At 61.5% G+C, this 26,752-nt stretch overlaps 3 protein-coding genes across 3 annotated transcripts; 2 read left to right on the plus strand and 1 right to left on the minus strand.

The window, feature by feature from the left end:
* The first annotated feature begins 832 nt into the window (after window positions 1-832).
* On the plus strand, window positions 833-4,421 carry SCN2B (sodium voltage-gated channel beta subunit 2). The gene is made up of 4 exons (XM_084275055.1): window positions 833-959; window positions 3,196-3,362; window positions 3,616-3,826; window positions 3,975-4,421. The coding sequence occupies exons 1-4, from the start codon at window positions 890-892 to the stop codon at window positions 4,172-4,174; spliced, it is 648 nt and encodes a 215-aa protein (XP_084131181.1). The 5' UTR covers window positions 833-889; the 3' UTR covers window positions 4,175-4,421.
* A 7,227-nt stretch (window positions 4,422-11,648) lies between these two features.
* On the plus strand, window positions 11,649-17,320 carry SCN4B (sodium voltage-gated channel beta subunit 4; the record flags this gene model as incomplete). The annotated part of the gene is made up of 5 exons (XM_084274904.1): window positions 11,649-11,712; window positions 15,517-15,680; window positions 16,330-16,555; window positions 16,825-16,954; window positions 17,091-17,320. The coding sequence occupies 5 exons, from the start codon at window positions 11,649-11,651 to the stop codon at window positions 17,182-17,184; spliced, it is 678 nt and encodes a 225-aa protein (XP_084131030.1). The 3' UTR covers window positions 17,185-17,320.
* A 2,926-nt stretch (window positions 17,321-20,246) lies between these two features.
* Window positions 20,247-25,888, minus strand: TMPRSS4 (transmembrane serine protease 4; the record flags this gene model as incomplete). Its single annotated transcript, XM_084274925.1, has 13 exons — window positions 20,247-20,584; window positions 20,884-21,033; window positions 21,206-21,345; window positions 21,507-21,602; window positions 21,862-22,028; window positions 22,306-22,468; window positions 23,019-23,059; window positions 23,189-23,296; window positions 24,398-24,527; window positions 24,619-24,771; window positions 24,866-24,982; window positions 25,063-25,093; window positions 25,769-25,888. The coding sequence occupies 13 exons, from the start codon at window positions 25,886-25,888 to the stop codon at window positions 20,573-20,575; spliced, it is 1,428 nt and encodes a 475-aa protein (XP_084131051.1). The 3' UTR covers window positions 20,247-20,572.
* Window positions 25,889-26,752: the final 864 nt, after the last annotated feature.

Below are 26,752 nucleotides of genomic sequence, written 5' to 3' on the forward strand. Positions count from 1 at the left end.
GGATAGCATGCTGCTGAGGGAAGGGGAAGGTGCCTCAGAGTCTGGCACCCTGGGGAAGCGAGGAGCCTGTCCTTGCATCAGCAGGGGAGTAGGTAGGTGTGCCAGGAGCGCTTCAGCCCACTGTAGGATGCTTATCCATGGCCATGCCTCTGCCTGGGCATGCCAACCAGGCTGCCTCCTTGGGGTCCCCCTCTCTTCCTTGGCTAGATGGGTCCCTTTCCTCCCTGCTCGTCTCTGGGGGGTGCATTTCTGATGTTCCTGGGCCCAGCTGGGCTCTTGAGAGGGGGAAGTGCTGCCCTGAATGGTGCAAGCAGGGCTGGTCACCAGCCTCTGGCAGGGTGAAGATCACACATCAGCATGGTCCCACTGGAATAAGGGGGCTGCTGGTGCCCGTGGGAGCCCTCAAGGTCTGTCCTACCCCATGGGATGCTGTCCGAGTCCACAGTCTCCTGGCCAAGTCCTACCCCATGGCCGAGTCCATAGTCTCCCAGCCTTCCCGGGGGGGAAGAGGGGAGCCCTGAGCTCTACTTACTCCAAGAGCAAGAGGGAATCTGAACAGAAACTGGCTCTATGGCTGTCCTGGGCTTGGCAGGCTGCAGGACCCACTCTGTGCCACACAACCCAGGGAGCAGGCGAGCCGGGAGCATTTGCTTCCTCTGTTCAGGGGAAAATTTTTCCGCCCTCCCACTTCCCCTGCTGCAATCCACCAACCATAGCATTTACAGCGTCCTGGAGCCAGCAGCACTCCAGCCAGCCATATTGGGCTGTGGAAATAAAGCAGCTCTAATGTTATATGTCACCTGCAAATAACCCGGGCGTTCGAAAAAAGCAAACCACCACAATCCACACCAACACCAGGGCCTCTACCACACACAAAAAGTCCTTCAAAATGAGCCTGGAAGCTTGGCTCCCGCAGCCCACCTTGTTCCTCACTGGCCTCAGCTTGCTCCTCTCGCTGGGTAAGTGTCATCCTGACCCCCTTGCATGCACACGGCTGCCGGGGCAGAGAATCCACGCTCGGGAGAAGCATCCTCTCCGGCCAGGAGCCCCCCTCCCCACATCCCAGCCCTTGAGAAGCCCCTCCCGTCCCCAGGGGAAGCAGCGAGCCAGCTAGAGATGCTGTGCCGCAGGGATGGGGACGGAGGTGGTCCAGAGTGCACCCTGCCGAAAGCCACTAGCCAGGGGGTGACCTGCCTCTCAGGCAGCATGGGGGGAGCCTCGCGTCCTGCTTGCTGGAGGTGTTGTCCAAGCCAAGGCTGCTTGCATGCCAGGCAGGGAGGTGGGCTGCAGTGGGGAGAGGGGGCAGTTCTGGCTTTGCCTCGCTGGGCAGGGAGCGGCTGGTGGGCTGCAGGCAGCTTGTGGCTGTGTGATGGTGTGTGGCTGGCTGCTGGGGCAGCGGGCTCTGGGCTGATGGCAGCGCAGGGGGTGGGGTGGGGGGGGAACTGTGGTCTCTGCCCCGGAGCCAGCAGCGTGTGTCAGCAGGTTTGGGTCTGTAATGATTGGGAAGAGGAATGCATCACCTCTTCTGAGCGCTGTTCACGCTGTCCCAGTGCTGCCAGTGGGCCACCTTTGCTTTAGGAGAGAGGCTGGGACATGGAGAAGGAAAAAACGCCCAGCAGGGTCTGCTCCAGAGGCTGCGTGGGATTCACCTCCCGAGCCCTGGGCGCAGGGTGTAGTGACAAAGCACTCAGGACTGTGTGCAGCACCAAGGGGCACAGCCTGGACAGTTGCTCCCAGGGATCCTCCAGGCTCTTTCCCCACCTCTCTCTGGCTCTCTGGTGCCCGGGCAGACTTTGGACCTGTGCACATGGGTGCTCCTGGGTGCCCATTTGCCTGCTGGCTGCCTGTGAGGATCCCCTGCCTGCGGTACGGCCCTGGCCAGGGCTGCCCCATCACTGCAGAGCCCTGGGGTGCCCCAAGGACACAGCACAAAGCTGTGCCACCCAACTGCAGGGCACACACAGGGCACAGCACGAGGGCTGCTTCTGTGCAGGGGCTGCTCTGTCCCCAGGGAGCTGGCTTCAGGATGCTGCCTGCTCACACCTCACAGAGGGACGCCGGGGCTTGAAGCAGCTGTATCTGCACCTTGGAAAAGCCTCTTTTCCCTGGCTGTAGAGCTTGGTCCCCTCTCTGCCCTGCTTGCAGACGGAGCTGATTAGCCAGCAGAGCAGCCTTGACCTGCATCCAGCTTGGCCACAGGGCTGGAGTCAGGAGCAGCTCAGGAAGAACTGCAAGCAAAGCAGCAGCCAAAGGGGAGAGGTGAAGTGACCGGAAAAGCACCTGCCACAAGGTCACCATCCCGGCCCTGGGGGGTGCCACAGCCCCCCTCTACAGCCTTGTACCAGCTGTCCTTCCAGGGCGCTCTGTCCCTGTGCTTCTTGGGGCCCAGCCTTAGGCCTTGCAGCTAGGTAGCTGCACAGGAGCCTGTCTTTGCAGGCTGGGGAGAAGGTGCTGGATGGAGACACTGGGTTTTGGGGCCAGCCCATGCCCCCACTGAGCCTCTTGTCCTGCCAACGATACCAGGCAATGCCCCTGTTTCTCTGCCACAGCAAGGCCAGGCTGCAGGGGCTGCCACGTCCCCACAGGAGTGACAGAGCTCTTGACCCAGTTGGAGAATCCTCGGGCGAACCCCACTAGCACAGGGGAGCATCTGCATCTCCCCTGCACCCCCAGGGGCTGGCCCTGGCAGATCCCAGCCCTCGTTGCTGTAGCACGTCCTGCTGGGAATGAAATCTGATGAGCGCAGCCATAAATTTCTCTGCAGATGTGGCGCTGAGCCCTGCATGCTGATGCTGCATCCAGCCCTTCGCACAGCGTTATTGATTCTGCAGCAGGATCGACTCGTTTAGGTGGCAAGGAACAGGGCTCGCCTGGAGTCAGCAGAATTTAGCTCTGGGCATGACCGAGCCACGCATGGCAGAGAGAGGGGTCTCATCAGCCCTTGGCAAGCCAGGATGAGGGATGGTGCCAGGGCTGGGGCTGCTTCTCCCCTGACCCGTCTGTGCAGGGGAGGTCCTGTCCTGGCTGGCCACAACATGGTCTGTGCGTGGATGTGCTGGAAAGGCAGCGCCAGGGTGAGCTCTGTGAGCCAGCCAGTGTGTGGGGTGGGATAGGGAGAGGAGCCTGGGCAGTGGGGTGGCTGCTGGTGCCCCCTTTCTAATGCATCTGTGCCTCTGCTCTCTGTGTTTGCGGCAGCACCCGTGGGATTGGGCATGGAGGTCATGGCTCCTGCCACCATCAATGCCTTGAACGGCTCCTCCGTGAAGCTCTCCTGCACCTTCAACTCCTGCTACAAGGTGGAGAACAAGCAGTTCTCCCTCAACTGGACATACCAGGAGTGCAGAAACTGCTCCGAGGAGCTGGTGAGTCTTGCTGAGGACAGGGATGTGCTGAGGGGTCCCTGGCCCCAAAGTCGTGCACATTCCTCGGGGTCCCAAGTGGGAGACCCTGTCCCTGGGCTGAGTGGGGTCGTGCTGCTCGTGGAGCTGAGCGGGTGCTGCCCTGCTCAGGGGTGGGACAAGACACATGGAGGGTGGCAGGTGCCTGGCCAGGGCAGGTGAGTGTGTGGGGACCCCCACACCCTCTCTCACCTCCTCTCCCATGTGGGCTTCCCAGTTCCTGCAGTTCCGGACGAAGATCATGAACAAGCAGCTGGATCGCTTCGGGAACCGGGTGGAGTTCACCGGGAACCCCACCAAGTACGATGTCTCTTTCACCCTCAAAAACGTGCAGCTGGAGGACGAGGGCACCTACAACTGCTACGTCCTGAACCCCCCAGACCGGCAGCGAGGCCACGCCAGCATCAGCCTGAAGGTGCTCACCAAAGGTCAGTGGTAGAGCGGTCCCCAGCTCCACGGCTGCAGCTGGCTCCCTGCTCCACCTCCTCCCCCATGCCTTGCCAGCGCAGGTTGGCTCCCCACGGTGGGAGCCAGCCTGTTCCCTGCGTGCCCTGAGCCTGGGCTCTGTCTCCCCAGAGCCCCCCAAGCACGACTCCACAGTGGCTGTCATCGTGGGTGCCTCCGTGGGTGGCTTCTTGGCTGTGGTGATCCTGGTGCTGATGGTGGTGAAGTGTGTGCGCCGGAAAAAGCAGCAGAGGCTGAACACAGATGACCAGAAAACAGAGGAGGAAGGGAAGACGGACGGCGAAGGCAACCCGGATGAGGGCACCAAGTAATGCCCCCCTGCCCGCCCCCCCCTCTTCACCCCTGTACAGTGTGACCCCCTTGATATGCTTCCCAGAGCAAGGATTTCTGTCTCCCCAGAGCATCCCCTCCCTCCATCTAAATACCCAACCCCGCCTGGAGCAGGGCGCAGAGAGAAGAAGGTCCCCGGAGCCTGGCCGGAGCGGGCAGGGCTGGGGAGGGGGTGCTGAAGTGCATCGAGGCTGCCCTGAGGCTGGGCCAGGACACTCCCGAGTGCCAGGGGGCCGCGGGAAGGGGTTGGGGACAGGGTGGGCAGGAGGGAGGGGAAGACTGCAGTCCCTGTGTGAGGAGGGGCTGGAGCAGGGGGTGTCAGGAGGGGCAGAAGGGAGCTGGGCAGCCCTGTGCCCACATGCCTGCACCCTCTAGGAAAGGAGAGCAGCAGCCGTGTGCCCTCAGAGCCACGTCTCATCCCTGAGGCTCCTGCTGTGCCCGTGGCACGGGCATTGGCATACCTGTCCCTGAGGGAGCCCTGGTAGCTGCCCATCCCCTTGTTGCAAGTCCCATGTGCCAGTGCTGAGCTGCGACAAGAAGCTCGTGCTCCTCAGGACTGTCCCAGCCTGCTCAGAAGCCGATGGGTGGGTGATGACCATTAGCCCACACGCTCGCTCTGAGCATTGCTGGTTTCTGGAGCCAGTAATGGCTCCTGGTGTGTAATGGATGTACCCTTCTGCCTCTCAGGCTATTTTTGGGCCTGAGCATCTCAGCCAAAGGTGCTGGGCTGACTTTTCTATGCTTGTTTTCCTTCTTGGGGAGGGGAATTCTAATGGAACATGTTCTGCTGACGTGCCAAACCGAGGCGGTGGGGAGCGGCGGGGAGCGGCTGCTGGGGACAAAGAGCTGCTGGGAGGGAGGAAGACGAGGTTTTGGGTGCTTGCTGGGAAGAACTGGGCACAACCGTGTGCCTGGGAGCAGGACAGCTCTGCCACCCCCCAAGCAACCCTGTGATGCTGGGACTGCCTCCTCTGTCCTCCCTGCAGAGCACCATACAATCCGTAACTGCCATGGCAATGCACTGCCAGCCCACCCAGCTGCGGCCCCACTGGTGGTCCAGCGCCTGTCCCGCTTGTGGCAGCTGCCTTAGCACACCCCAGGAGCTGCCCTGTGTGCTCTCCAGTTTGTTAGGAGCGGTGGCCTGGGCAGTCCGGGCTGGGGAGTGAGGGCAGGCATGAGCAAGCAGTGATCCTGGCTGGTCCCAGCCCGCTGTGGTGCAGGGGGATGCAGCAAGCCCCAGGGAGCTGGTGGGGGCTCGCCACCTGGCCTGGGGCAAGCTCCTGGCTCCCTGCCCCAGCCCCAGTGGTGAGCTGTACTGGCTGGAGCATGCCAGGAGCTGGCCCTGGGGCCTTTTGTGATTCGGACAGGGAGAATGACCCAGGGAAGTGTCCCTCCACCACCCCATGCCTGGGCTTTTCTTCTCCTGTGGTAGACGGGACATGGATCAGGAGAGGGGCTGTGCACAGAGCCCCAGGGGACACTACCCAAGGGCCTGGTGCCAGCGGTCACCTATGAGCAGCACTGCCAGGGGAGAAGGAAGACCCTTGCCACAGCACCCGCCGCCCAGCGCTGCCACATCCCCGCACGGGTGCCGTCCTGGCAGCGCCACGGGCGATGCCGTCAGGCCCCAGGGATGAAGGGATGGCCGTGCGCTCCCTGCTCTGCCCCCAGCGCTTTCTGCCCTGGCCCTGCGTGCCCTCTCCACCCCGCTCCACCTCGCTGGGCTGCGCGCCGCTCCCCTTTCCCCTCTGCAGCAGGAATGCGCCGTGTCTCGCCGTGTGGCTTCCCACCCTCTCCCCCAGCCCCCACGGGCTTTGCTGCCCGGAGAGGGCTGGGCTGAGGCTGCCTGTCCCCCACGCACCCCCACGCACCCCCACGCTGGGGGAGGGGGGGGCTTTCCCCATACAGTGCCGGTGGGGAGCCGGCCGCTCCGCCGGTTCCCTGGGACCGCTGCCACTCAGGGCTGGGCTGTGAGCGGCCGCGCGCGGGACTGGGCTGGCAACTTGGTGGCCAAGTGGCCCCCGACTGTTGCCCACAGCCAGTCCTGCCTCTGCCTTTCATCTCTTTCGTGCACTTATCCTCGGATCGCCACTCTGCCAATGCACCTGTACGCACAGAGCTGTGCACAGCACGGAGAACCTCGGCAAATATATCGATCTCTACACAACCTTCCTGCCCGTGGCTCCAGCTTCACGTTTGCGCCTTCAACTGGGTTCCTTTGGCCAGGCACGGCTGAGCGTAGGGTGCTTTTGCAGAGTCACAGAGCTGTAGGGGTTGGGAGGGACCTCCAGAGCCCATCGGGTCCAACCCCCTGCCAAAGCAGCTCCCTAGGACAGGGCACACAGGTGGGCATCCAGACAGGGCTGGAATCTCTCCAGAGAAGGAGACTCCACACCCCCTGAGCAGCCTGTCCCAGGGCTCCCTCACCCTCTCTGTGAAGTTCTTCCACGTATTGGTGTGGAACTCCCTGTGCTCCAACTTGAGCCCATCGCCCCTTGTCCTGTCCCCACAGACACTGAGAAGAGGCTGCCCATGTCCCCCTGTGTCCCACCCTTCAGATATTTATAGTCATTAATCAGATCCCCTCTCAGGCTTCTTTTCTCCAGGCTGAACAGCCCCAGCTCACTCAGCCTTGGTACAGTCGAGCAAACATAAGAACAACAAACCTCAAACTTTGCACTTGATGCCCCAGTGCTGCTGCCAGCTGGAGGGGCAGACCGGGGTCCCCGGTCTCTGCCCTGCCTGAGCACCTGTCCAGGGGGCTGAGAGGGCTCCAGTGTGCTTGGAGCTCCATCCCACTGTGGTGCTTTGGGTGCCTGGGGAACCCAGGGCAACCGGTGCCTCCACAGCTCAGTCACTGCCCCAGAGCCAGGTACAGTGGGCTGGGGGTGGGAGGGCACCTGGTGCTGTCCGGGTTTTCATGCACCGAGGTTCCAGGGGTGCTCAGCACACACCCTGGGGACTCCAGCACTGCTCCAAGGAGCTGTGCCCTGCCGAGCTCCCCACATCTGCTCTGTGGAGAGCTGGGGATCGTGGCTGCTTGGGGTCAGGCTCCAGCAGAGCCCAGGGTGTGTGCTGGGTGATCTGCACCCAGCACTGTCCAGCTTAGCAGTCCAGCAACGCCGTGCAGATGTGTCAGGGCAATGTGGCACAACTGGGATGCAGCTAACAGGAGCATCCATCAATTTACCCAGCGTGGAGAACTGAGGGTGAGGGGAGCCCCAAGAGCTGCCCTTCAGTTGGGGCTGCCCAACACCTGTGCATCCCCAGTCCTCATCCAAGCAAGGTCTGGCTGGGACAGCACCCCTGTACCCTGATGGGGTCTGCCTCTTTCCTGGGCTATCCCTGCCTGCCTGCCCTGCCTTACCCACTCCCCAGCGACCGTGGCTCACACAGCCTGATGCTGCTGGAAGCAGCTCTGAGCAAGCAGCATGAGAGCGAGCAGCACCACCAGCCTCAGATCCTACAAGTGCCACCTGCCTGGCTCAGGCTCAGCACCCTGCACCGTGTGCCTGTGGGGTTAACTCTGCCAAAACCTCAAGGGCTGGGGCTGGGGGGTGCAGCCCAACAGAGCTGCAGTCCCTACCTGCAGCTTCCCTGCTGCACAAAGGAGCAGCTCGCTGGAGGAGGGCATGCAGCCCTATAGCTGCCCAGCTTCAGAGGGACAAGTGCAGCCCCAGGCAAAGGGCACGGCAGACCCCCAGGATGGCAGTTTGGGGTGGTGGGAGACTCATGAGGAAGGCAGGCTCTGTGGGACCACAGGGGAGAACCCTACGGGACATGATGAGGGTGAGTTCTCATCACCACGAGGGACCAAGGGCAGTGACTACAACCCCCACCCCAGCACTGGGGATTCACAGATGCTCCAGAACTGGGAACCATCACTTTTACAGACAACCAACATTTCCTTGGGCTGGGTGGGACCAGAGGTGTTGAAGAGCAAGAGAGCAGCTCCGGAGATGTTGGGGGACTTTCCCTGTGCCGGGGAGACCTCTGCTTAGTGCTGTGCAGAGCACTGCAGGGCAGGGGGCACCTGCAAAAGGGCACAGCCTGGGATGGTGAACTCTGGGGAGCTGAGGGCGTGAAGGGCAGCACTGGAGAGCCGGAGCTGGAGCTGGGGAGGGTCTGGCAGAGGTGGCCTCCGTCTGTGTCGGGTCAGGAAGAAACTTTCTGCTGGGGCACAGGACAGTTGCCTCAGTGTTTCTTGCAGATGCCTCTACAGCAGCTGCCAGGGGATGCTGCTGCTCTTCCCTGGCTTGAATTAAAGGGCCTGTGAGAGGGGGCGAGGAACTTGCCCACCTTGGAGGGCAGCCAGCTCTACGGGTGGGTGCCGAGGGGGACAGCAAGGCAGGACGGCTCTGCGCAAGGAGAAGGAAGCAGGGAGAGGGGAAAGCACTGCTCCGAGGGAGAGCTGCAGGCGAGGGAGGGCTGGGAATGACAAAGGCAGCCAAGCACTCACCCGCAGTCTGCGTGCCCGGGACCTCTTGCTCAGCTCCCAGCCCATAGTGCCTGGCCCAGCCGGGACGGTCCTGCAGAGCTTCTGATCGCTGGGAGAGCCGCCTGCCAGCCCCTGCCAGCTCCCAGGCTGCCAGGCCACCTTGCCTTTTAAAGGTCACAGCCAGAGGACCTTGCGGTAAACATAAGGTGCTGATGGGAAGCTCTGTTCCAGCATCGCCACCTCCTCCATCGGCAGGAGGGCTCTGTCAGCTCCTGGCAGTTCTGAGCATCCCCTGGCTCTGGGAGGTTTGGGAGGGGGCCGGGGCTGTCCTCGCGTTGCTGCCGGTAGTAGGGCTGGGGCGGGATGCTCCAGGGTAGCTGGGGCCAGCACAGCGCCTGCTGCATTGAGCTGGGAGGCTGCAGCCCAAACTGCTCTGCTCAGCCCTACCCCGTTTGCTCGGTACCCACGTGGAGGGAAGCAGGAGCTCTCCTCTGAGAGCAGCTCAGTGGCATTTTAACCCTCCCAGCTCCATTAGCACAGCGTGAGAGGGAGCGAGGGGTACGCCTGGCAGTCCCTGTGATCCCCCTGACAGGCTGCACGCCAGCTGGCAGGACCCTGGAGCCCTCCTTCCTGTCCCTTGGGGAGGTGACAATGCCTGAGCCGAGGGTGCTCGCCTTCCCTGAAACCAGACACAGCAGCCTGTGTGCTGGGCTCAGCAAAACAAGTTCCTGCTGAGCCACAGTATCCTCAGGTCCCACGCTGGACAGCTCAGTATCATGCCAAATCCCCAGGGCCAGCTGCTGTGAGTGCCCTTCCCTGCGATGGCACAGGCTGCTCAGCCAGGCCAGGCTGCAGGACAGCAGGGACTTTCCCCAGGCCCAGGGCAGCGGCAGATGTCTCATGAAATCAGTCGGCCGAGGAGATTGGCCAGAGCTGCCAAGTGTGACAGCTCCATCAGGCTTCTGTGGCAGGCAGCATCCTGCTCCCAGCTCCGGGGTTGTGTGGCCAGGAGGGCAGGGCTGGCCCCGGGAGCGCAGCAGCAACTCGGGCGTAGCGCCAGGCTTGGCACCTCTCCCCAGCTGGGCACGGGCACACGGAGCCTCTGCAGAGATGCCCAGCAGGGAGCTGGTGGCCGCAGGGGCATGACAGCACAAGAAAGCAGCACTGGGTACATCACACCCAGCTTGTGCCCTTGCCCAACGGACCCCTTTTTCTATTTACTGACCCTCCCAGCTGAGTGATGCTGCGTTCCCAACCTCCCTGCCTCCAGAAGGATTCAGGGCTCTGCTGGGGTGGGGGATTCAAACCAGCAGTCTGGCCAAGCCCATCACAACTCTACCCACCTTTTTGGAAGCAAATGCAGCAGGCACCTGAGCATCCCAGGAAGGAGTTCTTCACACAAAACAGCCTTTGCCTGCACAGGGGTACCTCCTGAGAGGTGTGTGTGTATCCCCTCTAGTTAGCAAGGCTCCAGCAGATGCAGTGTTTCTCCTCCTGTCTCAGCACACCGCTTGCCTGGTTGCCAGTGCCTGCAGCTCTACTCACCAAGCTGTATCCATCACCTAGTCACATCCATCGCCTCACTGTATTCTTCACCTAGCTGTATCCATCACAGCCACCCGCTGAGGCACCTTCTGCTGCATCAGCAGTACTCTCCACACTGCTCCTGCAGCACAGGCGGCTCATGATGCCCAGTCCGCTCTGCCTGTACTTTTCCTGTCTCTCTTGTCAGCTCTGCAGCCCTAACTCCTCGACCCTCAGGCACTGCTGGCATCCTCTCAGGGTCCCCTTGTGTCCTGCGAAGCCTCCTGCCTCTCTCCTGCATCATGCTCCTCCTGGCTGGGTGGGAAGCAGAGTGAGCTGCAAAGGGAGCTGGACCAGGCTGACCAGTCTCTCAGACTGCTCTGGAGCTGACAGGCCAGGGAGGTACAGCCACCACAGCCCCTGGGGCGGGCTTTGCCAGGACGTCTGCCTTGTGCCAGCAAGGACTACAGCTCAGAGGGACGGTCAGCACTGTTCTCACACCATGAGAACAGCAGCACCTCCTTCCCCTTCCCGCCATGCCTGTGGCTGGGGATGCGTCACCTCCAGCAAGTTGCCACTCTGCACAAGGCTCTGGGCTGTCTAATGGACCTGGGTGCAAAGGTAAAGCTCTATCTTTGCACACTGAGCCTCCATTAGGAGGGCCCCTACCACCACCTTTTTGGATGTGGTCTGCTGAAGGTGATGTCTAATGGATGTGGCAGTGAGGAAAAAGCTTGTGGAGAGGTGAACTTATGATGTGCAGCCAATTATCCCCTGTCAAGCTCACAGCCAGAAAAATAGGTTTTCAAAGCGTTCCTTGGGGCGCCAGGCAGATTCCCCCCTCCTCATCCCCCCCCCCCCAGCCTTCCCAAGGGTGTCAGGCTCGGCGTCTCCATCCCAGGCTGCAGAGCCGGGCGGTGTCTGCCTCGGCGCTGGAGGGGTGCTGGTGGCTGCATGGGGACAGAGGGCAGGGTCACCCCGCCGGGATGCGCCGAACGAGAGCTGAGCCCCAGCCTCGGCCCCTTGCCTTGTCGCAGGGGAAGCCACCACCAGCCTTAACGGTGCTTTGTCCCTTCCCACGCCTGGCCCGGGGCGCTCCGAGCCGCCCCCGCGGGGACCTTTCCCCATGAGACCTCCCTGCGACCCCCGCAGCCTCCCGCCGCGGGCAGCCCGGAGGCACCGATGCCGGCGCTGGGCGGGTGCAGTGCGGTGCGAGGGCAGCATCCCGGCTGCGGAGAGGACGTGCGGGACTGCGCAAGGGGACGCGGCGGCGCAGCTCGGCCGAGCGCCCCGCGGGGGGTGCGGTGCGGTGCGGTGCGGCGGGAGGATGCGCGGCGCGGGCGGGGGGCGCGGAGGAGCGCGGAGGAGGAGGAGGAGGAGGGAGCAGCGCGGCCCCGCCCGCCCTCCGTGGGGAGGAGGACGGGAGGGGGGGGGCCGACCAGAGCCGGGCCGCTGCGGGCCAGCACCGGACCGCGCCGCCCCGCTCCGCAGCCATGGCCCCGGGCTCGCCCGCCGCCCGCCGCCGCGCCGCGCCGCGCCTGCTGGCAGCGCTCCTGGGTAAGGGGCGCGGGGGGCACGGGGCAGCTGGGGGGGGGCTGCGAGGACCCGTTCCTCCCCGGGTACCGCCGGTGTCCTCCTGCTCCTAACCCCACACCCCCCCCAAGCCCCTTCCATCCCGCCGGCTGCTCCCGGGATGCGTCCCGGGAACCCGCGGGCAGCCCGGGGTGGGGGGATGGCACCGCGGGGCTGCCTCCGGCTTCCAGCCGCCCCCGAGGCGGGGTGACCCTCGCTAAGTCGCCCTCCCTTCCGCGCTCCGCTGCTTTGCTCCTGGCCCGCCCGCAGCGCAAGGAATCGGACGCTGCCGCCCGGATGAATTCCCCTTCCAGGGGGGGCTAATGCCATTGTCTCTGCTCTGCAGACGGAGAGTCCGAAGCACTGAGGATAAGTGACTTGTCCAAGGTGACTTCACAGCCGAGTCCGAGAGCAGCGGGCTCTGAAGTCCCGGCTCCAGCCCCCTGCCCTGCCTGCATCATCAGCCGCTACCATCGCCAGAGCTTTCCTCCGGGAGCACTGCGGCTGCATCCCGCTTTGCCCTGCTCCGCGCTCTGAGCAGGGACCGCTGCTACCCGCCTGCTGCCATGAACTGGGAAAATAGCCCTAGGGGAGCAATGCACTGCTTCAACGCAGCACACCTGCCCACAGGTCGTTCTCTTTTACGGTTCATTCTGTAAAGCAGCCATCTGCATGCGCTTCTCCCCAGCGCGGGAACGAGCCCGGACTGCAGGGCAGCGGCTCGGAGCATGATGCCCAGACCCCATGTTCGGGGATGCCTGAGGAAACCCAGCTGCAGGGTGGAAGAGGGAGTTTGTGGCCGTTCCCTCACCTCTTGCAGCCCCTGGGGTTGGTTCCAAGCGTCCTGCATCAGCCCTCAGACACCAGCTACACTCCTGCTCGAGTAGGTCATCCTCGTGTTGACGGGCATGCAGACTCTGAAACCAAGGGCTGTCTTTGCAGTGCTTGCTGGTGGGAAGCTCCCCTGAGAGGCATTTTAGAGGGCGTAGTTCTTAAGTTTGTTTCAAGTGAGCTGGAGGCACAGAGAGACATGTAAGTACCTGATTCCCTGCAGGACCTGGGTGCTGGTCCCTGGTTGAATGTGCCCCCTCGGCTAGATGCTGTGCAAGATGCTTTTGGCATGGGGTTGGCAGAGAGACTTGGACATGTTGGAGACCAGGGCACCTGAGGGTCTGGGGTCAAAGCGTGTGATGGTGGGAACCTTGTCCCACAGGTTGTTTGGGGTGAGCTGGGAATCTGGAGGGGAAGGTGGGAAGGGACGAGTTCCTGGGCAGGTCTCTGTTTTGGGGATGCTGTGCTCTCCAGGGAGGGGCAGCAGGCTCCTGGTTGCACCAGGGAGCCGCAGCACAGTTTCTTCCATCAGAGCCCACAGGAAGGGCCAGTCCTGGGTGCCCTGTCCCAGAGCATGTGGTGCCTGGGAGCTCCACCTTCCTAACCTCTGTGCAGAGCAGCCTGGCCAGCCTGCCAACTGCGACTCACCACCTGTGCCAGGAGATCCCATCAGGTTCCATGGGCAATGGAAGTTCTTATGGAGCAGCTTTCTCAGGGATGGTGCAGGTGTCTGTGGCTTTTCCCTGTGTGCCCTTCCCATTGGGGCAGTGGTTCTCAGACTGCACACAGCTCAGTGGCCCTGGGACCTCTCACTCAGGGGGGTTTGCCCCAAGGGACTCAAAGAGCAGGCAGATGAAGGTCTGGCAGTGGCAAGAGTGGCAGCTCCCTGCTCCCCCCACCCCCCCTTGCCTGTCTCTTGGGGAAAGCTTGTTCCTGCAGACATGAGAGGAACCCTGGAGCCCTCAGGAGGGGCTTGTCCTGCTCGCTGAGGGCTGAGGCTCTGGTGGGGCACAGTGCAGCAGCTTTGGGCATGCGAAGAAGTAACAGTGGCAGCTGGTGTGGTGGGTTCAGTCAGGCATCTCCCAGCGTGTTTTCCTCTGTGCTTTATTTAGTGGTAACACAGCACTTCTGTCTTCCTGAGACCACAGGATGACAGGAACAAGATCAGCCTCAGTTTACCTCACACCTTCAATTCGGGTTACGTTCCTGACGTTGTAAGGGGGGTAGGCAGGCTTAGAAGTGTTACCAGCTGGAAGGAATCGGCTTTCCTGTAAGTAGCTGCTCCCCTTTGCAGTACCCCACCTGCTCAGGCGTTCCTCAGCCCTCTGCCAAGCCCTACTCCAGGTAGCAGCACGATTCTCCGGGGCCACTCCTAGCTGTGAAGTCTCCCCTCTGTAGCACCCCCGGCGCTGGCCTCTGAGCCTGACACTTGCTCAAGACCTCCACCTGGTGCCAGCCCCTCTCGAGCGCTCTTTGTAGGCTTTGACAAAGTGCTTCTTTGTAAAGTTAAATAACTCCTTCCCCCGCAGTGCTTGCAGCGCAGCACTGCAGCAGGGCCCGAAGCCCAGGATGCAGGGCTCCTGGGCTTGGCTTGGTCTGCAGCATGCCTGGGGAGCTGTTAGCACGGGCACGCGAAATCAGCGTCAGATGCGGCTGTGGAGAGACGTGGATCTGAAGCTGAGGGCAATGTGTCCAAGTTAAGGTGTCAGTGGAGCTGGGGACCAGCTTGTAGCTGTGGGAAGAGCTGCATCCCCTTGTTTGGTTTGTCTGGGGAGAGCTCTGGAGGGGTGTCAGGGTCCCTTCGGTGGCTGAGGGTTGGGGATGGGGAGGATGATGCTTTACCAGGTTGTGTCACATCTTTGCTATACTGCACCATACAGGTGGGACAGGGGCTGTGTGGGATGGGGATGGGGATGGGGATGGGGAGCGGGGCTGCTCCCCTGGCCTTGAGCAAAGCTTCCCTCTGCTCCCTGGAAGGGTTCACGTGGGTGTTGCTGGCCCAGCCCAGCGCGTGGGTGTGCAGTGCAGGACCCCTGCGAACCCAGGGGGGCTTTCAGGCACACCCCCAGCTCCTGCTCTCAGAGCTGGTGGGGAGGAGGGCGCCAGGAGAGCTGTGTTCTGCAGTTTGAAGGTCATCTGTCCTCAGCAGCGTGAGGGGCTGCTGCTCCAGAGGTCTGCACTGGCTGCCTGCTGCACTGGCTGGGCTGGGAGAGCCGGGGGCTGGGGTGGGGGACGGGCGAGTGGCAGGCATCCAGGACAGCAATGCTAATCAGTGCTCCAGCTCCCTGCTTGAAGATCAGACAGCTCTGCTTTGCTTTGGGCTTTTTTCCACCCCCCCTCCCCACCCGCCCTCCCTTTAAGGTTTAGCTGAAAGTCTTGTGGATAACATGCAAATCAGGGCTTTCATTTGCATACTTTATTCGTGGTGATATTATGGTTCCCTTTGAATCCCTGCTGGCTCTGTGCATGCCAGCCAGCCCCTGCCCTTCCTCTGGGAACAGGTCCCCTATCTCTGCTGGGGGACAGCCCTTCATGCTCCTGCCACAGCAGCCTGCCATGCCCAAGGGGACAAGGGGTAACAAACCCACCCTTTGGTGGGAGGGGAGGGGATCTGGGCTTGTGACCCCTGTGCTGAGGCTGTGGGGAGAAGAAGGATGCTGCTGCGGGCCCCTGGCAGGGCTGGGAGTAGGACCTGGGCAGCGATGGCTGAGTCCCACTGCCCCCCATGTGCTCCCTGGGAGGGCATCCCCAGCACTGCAGCGGGGGAGAAGTGGTCCCTTCCATGCACCAGTCTCCTCCCTGTCCCATCCTCCTCGAGGGTGCAGGTCTGCAGCACAGCCCTGGGAAGCAGCACAGCCCTGGGAAGCAGCACAGCCCTGGGAAGCAGGGGTCTGCAGCAGGCTGGGCTGTGTGTCCACACCATGTCCTCCTCACTCCATCCTCCCTGCTGCCTCCCAGGTCTGCATGCCTTGGCCATCGCCTTCGCCTTGGAGGTGTCAGTGGGGAAGACCAACACTGTGATGGCTCTGAACAACTCCAACGTCCTGCTGCCCTGCGTCTTCACCACCTGCATTGGCTTTCAGGACCTGATCTTCACGTGGCACTTCAACTCCACAGAGATGGTGGGTGGCTCTCTGGGCTTTTTTTCCCTGCAGGTCCTTTTGTACTTCCCCAGCACTGTAGATTCCAGGGAGTTCCCTTTGTCCCCTTGCAGGGTGCCAACCCCTCCGAGTGCCTCCAGCTCGGGGAGGGAAGTGGCTGTGCAAACAGGGTGACTCAAACACCCTGGCACATCCGTGCTTTAGGCATAAAGCTGTTGTGGATTTTCTGCTGCCCAAAGGCTCCTGTCCCTGCATGCATCGTTCCTAAATTGGGGTGTAAGGCTGCTCTTTGGGCAGAATGTAGTTCATTTCCTCCTCCTGCGCTCGCCCTGAGATACTAAAGGTAGAGATTTGCTTCGTGTTGGGCATGTGCTGCTCTTCATCTCCAGCACAGGAGGGATGGTGGAGAGAAGGTCTGTCCTCAGGCTGGCCCTAGAACAAAGGGACTCTCTGCCCTGGGGTTCTCCCAACTTCTGTGTGGTCTCTAACATTACTGCAAGGCAAGCAACAGTGATAGGTTGGGTTGTGCACCAGGTCCCCCTCCACAGCCCCTCCTGCTTGAGTGAGGTGTGCTGGGATGCTTGGCCATGTGTACCTGTGCGTGCAGAGTTGGGGCAGAGCACAGGTGGGCGCCCAGCTGACCCCATGCCCTGCGTCCCTTCCTCTGCAGATTTACCATGGCAAGATAAAGAGCAAAACCTCAGAGCCTTTCCTCGTGGCACGCAACCCTCGGGTTGAGTTTGTTGGCTCGACGACGGGGAAGGACAACAACATCTCCATCCTCCTGAAGAACGTGGAGTTCAGTGATGCTGGGAAATACACCTGCCACGTCAAGAACCCCAAGGAGAAGAACGCAGAGCACAATGCCACCATCTTCCTAACCGTGGTCCAGAAGAGTAAGTGCCAGCCAGGGGTCCCGTGCCCCACGAGCGGCACTGGGGATGCAAACCCCTGCTGACCCCCTCCTTGGCGGATGGTGGTGGTGGTGCACGTGGGTGCCCTGGCTTCTTGGAGGTCAGTGGTATCTCTGAAGGGCAAGGCTCAGCCTCGTGCCCCTCTGCGCTGCAGCGGCTGGTGGAGGGGGCTGCTGCTTCTCTGGGGTGGCCGTGCAGCCGGGAGCTCCCTGCTCCAACCCTGAGGAGCCTCAGCACCTTCTCTCCCGCAGTGGTGGAGACAGACAACACTGTGACGCTCATCATCGTGGGCGTGGTGGGGGGCCTCATCGGCCTCCTCATCCTCTTCATGCTCATCAAGAGGGTTGTGCTGTTCATCATCAAGAAGACCCAGGATGGGAAGTGAGTGCGGGTGCTGGTCCTTGCACCCTTTGGCAGGTGTTACTTGGGGAGGGCTGCATGGGGCTGTGGCTGTGGCAAGAGGGGTTGGGGGGGAGGACTGGGGGCTGTCAGCTGGCTGTGTGTGCTTCTCCCACAGGAAGGAGTGTCTTGTGAGCTCGTCGGGGAACGACAACACTGAGAATGGCTTGGCTGGCTCCAAGGCAGAACAAAAAGCACCACCAAAGGCATGAAGCAGCAACCCCCCGAGTCCCGGCCCCCCCTGCGGTGGGGACTGTGGGCAGGGGGACGAGCCTTTCCCTTTTGTTTTCTTTCCAAACTGCCAATGCTTGAGACATGTTTCTATTACACACGTGCCTGCAACCTGCACTGCTTCTCAGAAAAGACTTCGGCTGCCGTGGGGACTTGGGAGCTGCTTGTGGACTTGGACTGGGATGTCGCCGGGACAGAGGGAGCCGCCTGCTCTGCTCTGAGCGAAGGCAAGAGGATGCTGGGCGGGCAGGGAAGGGGCCGGGTGCTGGGAAGTACCCTGGTCTGAAGCTGGGTGGGTGCTGTGCCCCCCCCCCTCAGGGCATGGGTGGGTGGCCAGGGGTCCTGGCATGCCTGGGGCAGAGACTGTGAGGAGCTTGGGGCGTCTGTCCTGACTCTGCTGATGCTGAGCTGGGAGGGCTGGAGCCGCCAGCCTCATGCCAAAGGTTTCTGGAGCAGAGAGGGGCCAGGAAAGTCACCGCAGAGATGGAGGCTGCTGCCTTGTCTGCATTTCTCAGGGCTCCAGCGTGGGAGGAAGGCAGAGGAAGCAGGGCTGTTGCGACAGGGTTTGGCTGCAGCTCGGCCCTCACACGCCTTGGAGAAGCAAACCAGCCAAAGGGCCGTGTCTGTGGGGGCTGCTGGCCCTTCCCAGCAGCAGCTGGGTGCCGTGTCCCCAGGGTGCAGCACAGCCCCGAGGCGCTTTGGTTGCTCCACGGCAGGGCTCCTGGGACCAGCAGCAGGGGTGGCCGTGTCCCAGGCTGCTGCTGGCCCGGAGTGGAGAAGCTCCACGTGTCATGCACAGTTGGCCCCAGGCAGCCTGCTTGGGACGTGCTCCCTGGGTTTGTGCTGCTGCTCCTTTCCCTCCTCCTCCTCCCCTCTTTTTAAGGCTGGGCAGGCAGAGCAGCGCTGCTCTGGATGCTGACTCGCCAATGGCTTCACTCCTTACCTGGGGGGGGGATTTACATTAGATCCCAGTGGGAAAACAGCTGGTTGCGTTTCCCTTTCACCCGAGGAAGGCTCTGGCACTCCATCTGCCGTGCAGGGAGGGAGCACAGTCGAGCCCTGCTGAGGGGAGCCGGGCTAAGGCTGTGCCAGCCCCTTCCCGGGCTCAACACCGGCCCGCTGGGTGACCTTGGGCAAGTCGCTCGGCCTCTCCATGCCTCAGTTTCCCTGTCTGTAAAATGGGGATAATAATACTGCTCTACCTCTCAGGGGTGGTCGTGAGGCTTCCTTGGCTGACAGTTGTGAGGTGCTTTGAGATCCTCAGGCGAGGGGGTGCTGCAGAAAGCCAGAGAGTCTCTGCAAAGGGCACCTGCAGCGGGGACTCAGGCAACCCAGCCCCTTTGCCAAGGGCTGCAGCAGGTTGTGAGACGTGGAAGGAATGAGCTGATCCTACAGCTGCAGTTGGCAATGCCCTTTACGTTGTGATTCGCTCCCTGTTTCTCCTTTGTTGGTGGGTATCTGTCAGTGAAGCTGCAGGACAGGCAGCTCCCCTGTCCCCCGCTCCACACTGGGAATCAAAGCTCAACCCCGACTTCCCTGGCTGCAGAGCCTTGTGCCCTGACAGAGGTGCTGGAGCCGAAGGTAAGCGAGGATTTGGTGGGCAGGGGAGGCCAGGAAAGGGTAGGTTGCTGCCTTCCTTCTGTGGAGACCGCTGTGGGAGAGCTCAGACCCCACCTGCCTGCTTCTGAGGGCAGAGGCATGGAGAGCACCTCACAGCCTTTGTTTGGGCTGCAGGGCCAGTTGGCTGCACCCTGGCTGGGATCCAGGGCACCCACAGGAGCAGGGACCAGCGTTTGGGGCTGGAGACACAAACAGGCAGCTGGCTCCAGGAAGGTTTCCTTGGCTGCTGGTTAGATGGGTGAGCGGAGTCAGGTCCCTGGGGTCTGGGTCCCCTCTCTGTGGATCCGTGGGACCCTCAGGCCGATCCCTCAGCTTCTCTGTGGTTCGGTTTCCCCTGTCTGCGGAACGGGGAAGGTAAATCTGACCTACCTCACAGGAGGTGTGAGGCTCCCTGGGTGGCTTTGCAGAGTGCCCCGAGATCCTGGGGCGAAAGGCACTCTGTAAATGCAAAGTATTGTTAACATACCATTGTCATGCATCAGAGTCCGGGCAGGAAGGTGAGAGACCTCCCAGCTGCCCCAGGAGATCCCCCCAGCCCATCCTCAGAGGTGGGAGAGGACGGTGAGGGGAGGGGAGGGGAGGGATGTTTTTAGAGAACTATTTTTAGCTGTCCTAACCTGTTGGCCTTTTTTAGACGGTATCTGGACACAGTTCCACTTACCACAGGATATGCAATGCTGTCCAGTGCATGGATTACTCTTCTGCCTTGATGGGAAAAGTCTCCACACCCAGTTTTTGAACTCTTAACTATACACATGTGTGCAGTGGCTGTACGCAGCACAGGGGGGGCTCTGAGGGGAGCAGGCTGGCTCCGGAGCTCCTGCCAGCTCCTGCATGTCCCCAGCTGTCACAAGGGCTTTGAGGGGCTGCAGAGTCTTTCGGGGGCATGGTGGTGGTGGTGGTGGGGGGAGAAGGCCCTGCCAGAGGTGGGTGCTGTGTGTGAGCATATATAAACACCTATAGGAGATACCTGCGAACAGGCACAGGGTGTGTACGACAAACATGCTGTGTGATGATGACCTACCAAACAGCACATCTTTGCACTGTAGAGGTTTAGCTAGCTTTGCCTTGGATGAAATAAAGTTTATGTTTACTAGAGAAACTCGCTGCAGTGTGGGTCGCTGTGGGCATCCCTTCATGCTTGCCACCGAGCCCCCTGGGCATCCACGCTGCCCTGCAAGGCCTGCACCCAGGCTGAGAGCAGCAGCGTTTCCCTGGGCTGTGCCTGCTCCCTGTAGCTGCTTGTTCCAGGGCAGGTGAGTGCTGCCACTCTGCCTGTATCCTGCTGCTGCCTGGGTCGAGGGCTGGGCACTGCCCACTTGAGCCTGGGCAAGAGGGACAAAGCTTTCAGAGGCTGCATGAAAAAAACCCAATACTTTCTTTTAATGGGGATACTCCAGAGCACAACCATCGTTTCTCTCTGTGTACCAGTAGCCAGCAAGCAGCAGCTTTGCCCCACAGGAGCCTTCCTGCCACAGCAGGGTCAGCGCAGGGCAATGAGTTAATCTCTCTCTCCGGAAGGGAGCTTGGGGGCTGCTCAGGTTCCTTCACAGTGTGGGTGGCCGTCGTGCCCAGCTGCCCTTTGCCTCCTTGGCTGGGCTCTGGCATGTTCTGCCAGCAAGGGCTCAGAGGCACCGCTCGCCTTCCGTGGCTGAAGATCCATTTCCCAGCTGCTGCTGGGGCAGCGGCAGCCAAGTGCGCGGGGATGGGGAAGGGACACTTGGGGAGAGGGGCAGGAAGGGTCACGGCTCAGAGCTCCGACTGGCAGGAGAGAGAGGGAGAGAAGAAATTGCCGGCTTTGAAAGGGCAGCTGAGACCGGGAGGCAGCTGAGACCGGGAGGCAGAGACAGCCACATCCTCGAGGAGCCACCTCAGGTCCCATGCAGAGCCCAGGAGGGCTGGCTGGCTGCAGTCCCGCAGCCCCATCCATTCCCTGCGCTCTGCTGGGGTGGTCCTCTGTGCAGAGCCACCCAGGGGGCCCTTCCCCACCCCCCCACCCCCCCCCAAAACCTGTGTGATAGAGCAGCCATGCGTGTTGCTGCAGCGGTGTCAGCACTGACCCTGCGGATGGTGTAGATCCAGTTGAGGTAGGCACGGACGCTGGTGTAGACGCCAGGCGTGCTGGGGGTCCCGCAGCCCTGGCCCCAGCTGACGATGCCCACCACCTGCCAGTGCCCACCTGAGTACAGGAGGGGCCCGCCGCTGTCCCCCTGCGAAGACAAACCATCTGGAGTGGGGGCTGCAGAGTCCCCGTGCCCCCAGCGTGGGCTGTGCCAGGGCTCACCACTGCAGCTGGTTCCAAAAGGACTGCTCATCCCTCAAAGAGCCCCCATGGGTATGGACCCACCCACCCTCTTTCTGGACCAGCCCCCCCACACACACCTGGCAGGTGTCCACGCCGCCTTCCGGCATGCCAGCACACAGCATCTTCTCAGTCACCTCCCCATGGTAGGCAGCCAGGTTGCAGCTCTCCTTGTCGATGAGCTTCACCTCTGCCTGCTGCAGGGTCTCCGACAATTTGCCTGCACGAAACCTGGCCGCTCACAGGGGCCCCCCCCCAACAGCCCAGGGGGAGCGGGGAGCCCCCCGGTCCCATCTCCTCCTGTCAGCGGTGCTGAGAGGGACTCTGCCCTCGCCCCGGGGCAGACAGACACCGTGCTTGCCCCTGTGCTGCCCCACTCACCGTGCTCCTGCGTGTAGCCCCAGCCTATCACCCACAGGGATGTGCCTGGCACCAGTTCATCATCAAAATAGGGCAGGCAGATGGGCTTGCTGCTGTCTGGAAGGGAGAGGTGGGGTGCAGGAGATGCCTGGGGAGCTCACGGGGAAGGTGCCCAAGCTCAGACTGGATGGGGCCATGCACCAGCCAAGCACCCAGCTCCCTGCTGCACTTTGGGTAAGGTGCTGCTCACACACAGCCCTCTCTGCCCTGCTGCTTGGTGCCCACTGAGCATCATCACCCAGGGCATCAGTCTCCTAGCCTGCTTCTCAGTGCCATTGGGCACTCTTGCTCCAAGGAGGTGTGTGCCACATCTCACCTGAGACGTGCAGAGGAGACCTCAGCTTCACCAGGGCGATGTCATTGTCCTTGGGAGACGTGGGTGTCACCTCGGCCAGGAAAACCTTCTCCACAGCATGGGTGGCAGTGCCCGAGAGGAGGCTGGAGCCAGCCTTGACACGCCAGCTCTGAATGATGGGGTTGTTCCTGTGCACAAACATGCCTGGGGTTTCTCCCTTCTTTCCCCTCCCTGACTCTGCTGTGGGGATGGGGACACCCTGCCTACATGTTGCCCTGCTCAGCATCATCAGCTGCACCGGACTGGGGGGCACAAAGCCCTGTGCAGGCATGTTAGCTATGGGATGTTTAAGCAACACGTGGCTTAAACCCAGAGGGACTTGGTCTGGCCTTGAGGAGCTGACCCAGGGCTGGCACATCAGTGCTGGCTGATAGGCATGCTGCAGCAGGGAGGTCATCAACTCACTTGAAGCAGTGTGCTGCTGTCAGGACCCAGCGTGGGTCGATGATGCTGCCCCCACAGATGTGCTCCTTCCTGTACTGCAAGCTGACCTGCCAGGGCCAGGCCTCGATGGCGGCCAGGCTGCCTCCCAGCACGCGCGGAGTCCTGATGCTCTCCCCACAGCCTTCTGCTGGGTGATGGAGCAGCAACAAAGCAACATGTTAGCTGTGGTGGTGGGGAGAGAAAGAGCAGCCCCTCATCCTTGGGGTGAGTGGGGACAGAGGCTCCATTGCCACCCAGGGAGGGGAGCATAGCCCAGCACCTCACTCCCCCCCCCCATCCCCTGCCATGACACTGCCTGTCACCCTTTTGTGGGCTTTATGGTGCACCCCCTTTTGCTCTCTGTTTGCCAGGGCCTTGCTGAGATGCATTCACACACTCCTCACCTTCCCCAACCCACCAGGCAGATTAGTTTAATTGGGGTAATTCATCAGCAAAAGTAAAGCCATCCGGGCAGCTGGTTAAGCCTCTCCGGGGTGTTTCATTTCTGGGAGGTTTATACTGGCTTAAGCAGAAGGGTAACAGTAATTAAACCCAACTTCTCTCGTGCAAGCTGTGGGAAGTGGGGAGGGCTGGGGCTTGGGCCAGAGCCCAGTCCCTGCGGTGCCAGGAGCAGGAACCCAGGGTGGCACCAGGCCCTGTGTGCCCGCAAGGTGCAGACACCTCACCATACTTACTGGAACAAAAGAGCGAAACAACGGTTCCAGAGGGGCATTTCCTGGAAGAGGAGGGGGGAAAAGGGCTTGAATTCAGTGAGGGAGAGAGGCTCTGGCTCTGCAGCATGGCACTGTAGGCTCCTGAGCTGGGCCAGAGTCTGGTGACACCTCTACACAGCCCCACCACTCACCTGCCTGGCTCGGGCATCTGGAGGCTACCATTGCTCAGCACGACCTCGCGGGGAGGCAGAGGCTGCCCTGCACCCACCTCCACCTCCACCTCCCGGAAAGTGGGGGTGCTGAAAGACACGGGGGGAGGGGGGGAACGGGTCAGGAAGCTGCACGCCGTGGGGGTGCACAGCCCCAGGCACGCTGCCAGCAGGGCACGGATGTGGGGAGAGAGCAAAAAGAACCCATAGAAAAAGGGGGTTCCTTGGGACAGGGACACAAGGATGCCAGAAGAGGGAAGTGCTACAGGCTGGAGGGGCTGGGGGCAGGATAGGGGCACTGCCCACTGAGTCCAGGACCAGTGACAGGAGCGTGTGGAACGAAGGGAGACTACGACCACTTAGCACGCAGGGAGGAGTGGGGCAGGTGGTGTCCCTGTTATCACTTCTTGAGGCACGGGAAGCCTGTGCTCAAAGCCCCAATCCCTGAGGTTTTGGGACTGGAAAATACCACCTTGGGCTCAGTCTAGGCTCTTAGAGGGGCTCAGATGCCAGAACCCATTATCTCCCTAGTATACCCCTAACTTAAATCAAACTTTCCCTTAATCCAGGGCTGACACCACCCATGCAGGGGTAGCAAGCTAATTGCTCCAGTTTCTGCTTTAACCAGCTCCAGCTGAACGCAGCAGGACATGCTCACCAGCTCGGGGCAGCACACAGGTGGGGGTCATGGAGCTTCACAGCAGCTGCCAGCTGGGCAGCACCCACCCCTCGGGCCAACTGCTACCTTCCCGTGGCTTTAAAAGGGGATTGTGTGCCATATCCCCCTCCCCAGGAGAGCTTTGTGGGCACTGAGGAGCTGAGCTGAGCTCTGTATGTACCTCAGCAACAGCTGCTCTGGGCACAAGAGTGCATGGATGATGCTGGGAGCTGCGGGGCAGCCTTGCTGTGGGGATGACTTGTGAGTAGGTGGGGGTGAGGTGTGGGGCAGGGTGCCTGTGAGCTGGGGACAGCTCTGTGCTGACGTGGGAAGCTGCCAGAAGGCTTCTAGCACAGAGACCAGCCAGCTTCTGGGGATGAGCTGAGTGCTGAGGGAGGGGGGGGCATGGACTGAAACCATTAGTGCAGAGCTCTGAGTGCTTGTTAAATAAACAGAGACCCACTCAGAAAGAGCTTTTACGGGAGAGGGATAGATAAAGCAGGTGGGAGAGGTGTGGAGAAAGCAGCCTGTACCTCCTGTAGCCCATTTGCTCACAGGCTGCTCTTGCCAGCACGAGGTTGAAGTGGTCATGGCAGATGCAGGACCAGGCCCCAGTGTTTCTGTTGAGCACCTGCAGGATGGATCTGTCTTTGGAAACGCGGGCTGGAGACAGACACGGAGTCAGCTTTGCTGTGGGAGACGTGCTGCAGCAGCCCAGCCCTTCCACAGCTCCATCAGGCTGCCCTGGACTCACCACCAGCCGGTGGCCCCTCGGGGACCCACTGGGGACAGTTGGCTTCATCCTCGCCCTGCAGACAGTCGATCTGCCCATCACACACCTGCTGCAGGGGCACCAGCTTCAGGGGATGTTTGCAGAAGAAGTAGTGGTAGTCCAGGTAAACCTTCACTAGAAGGAAAAGGGGGGGTGGGTCTCTGTGGCAGGCTGGCAAGGAGGTGCTGATCCCACAGGAGGAGCAGGGAGAGGAGAGCAGGAGCCGTACCCAGGAACCCGACTGTGACCAGGCAGGCAATGCTGAGCACGGCTGCCAGGAGGGGGATGCCGATCCGCTTGAAGGAGTCCCCTGCTGTGGAGGAGGCTTTGTGTCTTGTGCTGGGACCTGCAACACAGAGGAGTGTGGCCCTGCGTCGCTGAGCCCAGCCTGGCAGCGCCTGCACCCCCAGCTCCCGTGGGCATTACCTCTGCCATTGAGCCGCTCGGATGCGACATCCTGCAAACCAGAGGGGAAAACCAGTAACTGAACCGCAACTGGAGCTGGGAAGCCATGGGGAGGGGCTGCATCAGTGTGGCTAGCTGGCCCTGTGGCCGTCCCCCCCACCACACGTGCAGCTACCAGGCTGGGCAGCCCAGAGCAAGTGAAGAATGAGGGGGGGACACAGGGACTGTGATCTCCTTGGTGCCCTGGAGGTCCACAAGGATGATTTGCAGAAGTACCTCAGCCTACAGCTTGGGTTGCTTCTGAGCTGCTCAGATTGGGGTGGCGTGTCCTGGTGTCACCCAGGGTCACTGGCTGTGTTGTCCCCATGGCTGCCATCCCAGTACTGCCTACTATAGAGTTCCTGCCTTTAATGCTTAAAAAAACGATAGGTGTGATGACAGAGGTGCTTCCTGATATGCCAAGAAACCCTGAGTCAAAATACATGCCCTTGTAGGGCTGTGCCACCCTGGTGTGTCACCATGGGGGCCACATTCCCAGCACGGGGTCAGAAGTGCAGTGGCACAGCCAGGGTCCTCCCTGAGAGCCTGCTGGAGCTGCAGAAACCAGCCCAGCCCATGGGAAGGAGCGTTCCCAGGGCGGGGAGGGAGGGAGGGCTGTGCTGCTGCTAGGACACGCAGTAAACACAGCCAGAGCTGCAGCAAGGGGTGAATAAGGCACTGATCCCACTTGATCCTCTTCAATGTTATTTCCTGTAATAGCTTCTTGCATTGAGAAGCTGCCCAGGAAAGGGCCTGTGAGCTGCACTGGCTGCTGCTGCTGAGCTGCCCCCGTCCTTGGTGAGCCCATAGGTGCTGGGGAAAGGTCAGAGCTCCTTTGGCAGAGGAGGGGTGTTCAGGTGGACCCTGGATTTCGGTTGCCCTGTTTTGCAGTGGTGCTTGTGCCCTGTGGCTGTGCAGCCCCTGACAGCCTGTGGTCTGGAAGCTGAGGCTGTGGGAAGCAGCGTGCTCGCCTGGCCCCTGGGTGCCCTTCCAGCCTGGAGTGAGCCCTTTCCCTTTGCTTCTGGACTCAACCACACCAGGTAAGACAAGCTTTCTCACAGGGCCTGTCCCCAGCATGAATAGGGGTAAGAAAGGTTAAAAAGCCCTGCAAGAAACCCACAGATCAGGAGCCACAGAGTCTGGAAGCCTTTGCTCCTTTGGCTGCTGTGCTTCTGGAGCAGCTCACCTCTCTCTGGGCAGCAGAAGGCTGGAGATGATGGTGTTCATCACTTCCAGTGAGAGCAGAGGACCTGTACAGTCTCAGGGCTTGGAGCTTGGGGCTCTGGAGCATGGCAGTGCGCTGAGACCAGGGGCACAGGGTGGCCACAAAGGGGCCATACCAGCCAGAGTTGGGGAGAGGGGGTGGTGGGGCCATCCCTCCCAGAGCTGCTCTACCAGTGGGACTTCCCAGCCAAGTGCCCAGCCACTCTCTGTGGGTTAACACCCAGGGAGAGCTGCCCACTGCCCAGCCAGGAAACCTCCTCCCTGTCCTGGCTGTGCTGCATGGCTGGGGCTGCCAGTTTCGGCTGCTCCCCAGCCCAGAGCAAGAAGTGACCTGTGCAGGGGAGGACCAGATCCTGCCTGGTGCTGGCTGTGCCCCAGCATGCAGCTGTTGGTCCCTTCTGAGGCAGTGCCAGGGGCCTCTCCCTGAACAGCTGGGCTTGTCTGGCAC

Source organism: Gallinula chloropus, assembly GCF_964237585.1.
Source record: "Gallinula chloropus genome assembly, chromosome: 24".
Lineage (NCBI taxonomy): Eukaryota > Metazoa > Chordata > Aves > Gruiformes > Rallidae > Gallinula > Gallinula chloropus.

Excerpts from the sequence above, each read along its gene's own strand:
- SCN2B (XM_084275055.1), top strand. The coding sequence starts at position 890 with ATGAGCCTGGAAGCTTGGCTCCCGCAGCCCACCTTGTTCCTCACTGGC. Across the intron at positions 3,363-3,615 it reads GAAACTGCTCCGAGGAGCTG|TTCCTGCAGTTCCGGACGAA; the intron begins GTGAGTCTTGCT and ends TGGGCTTCCCAG. Across the intron at positions 3,827-3,974 it reads CCTGAAGGTGCTCACCAAAG|AGCCCCCCAAGCACGACTCC; the intron begins GTCAGTGGTAGA and ends CTGTCTCCCCAG.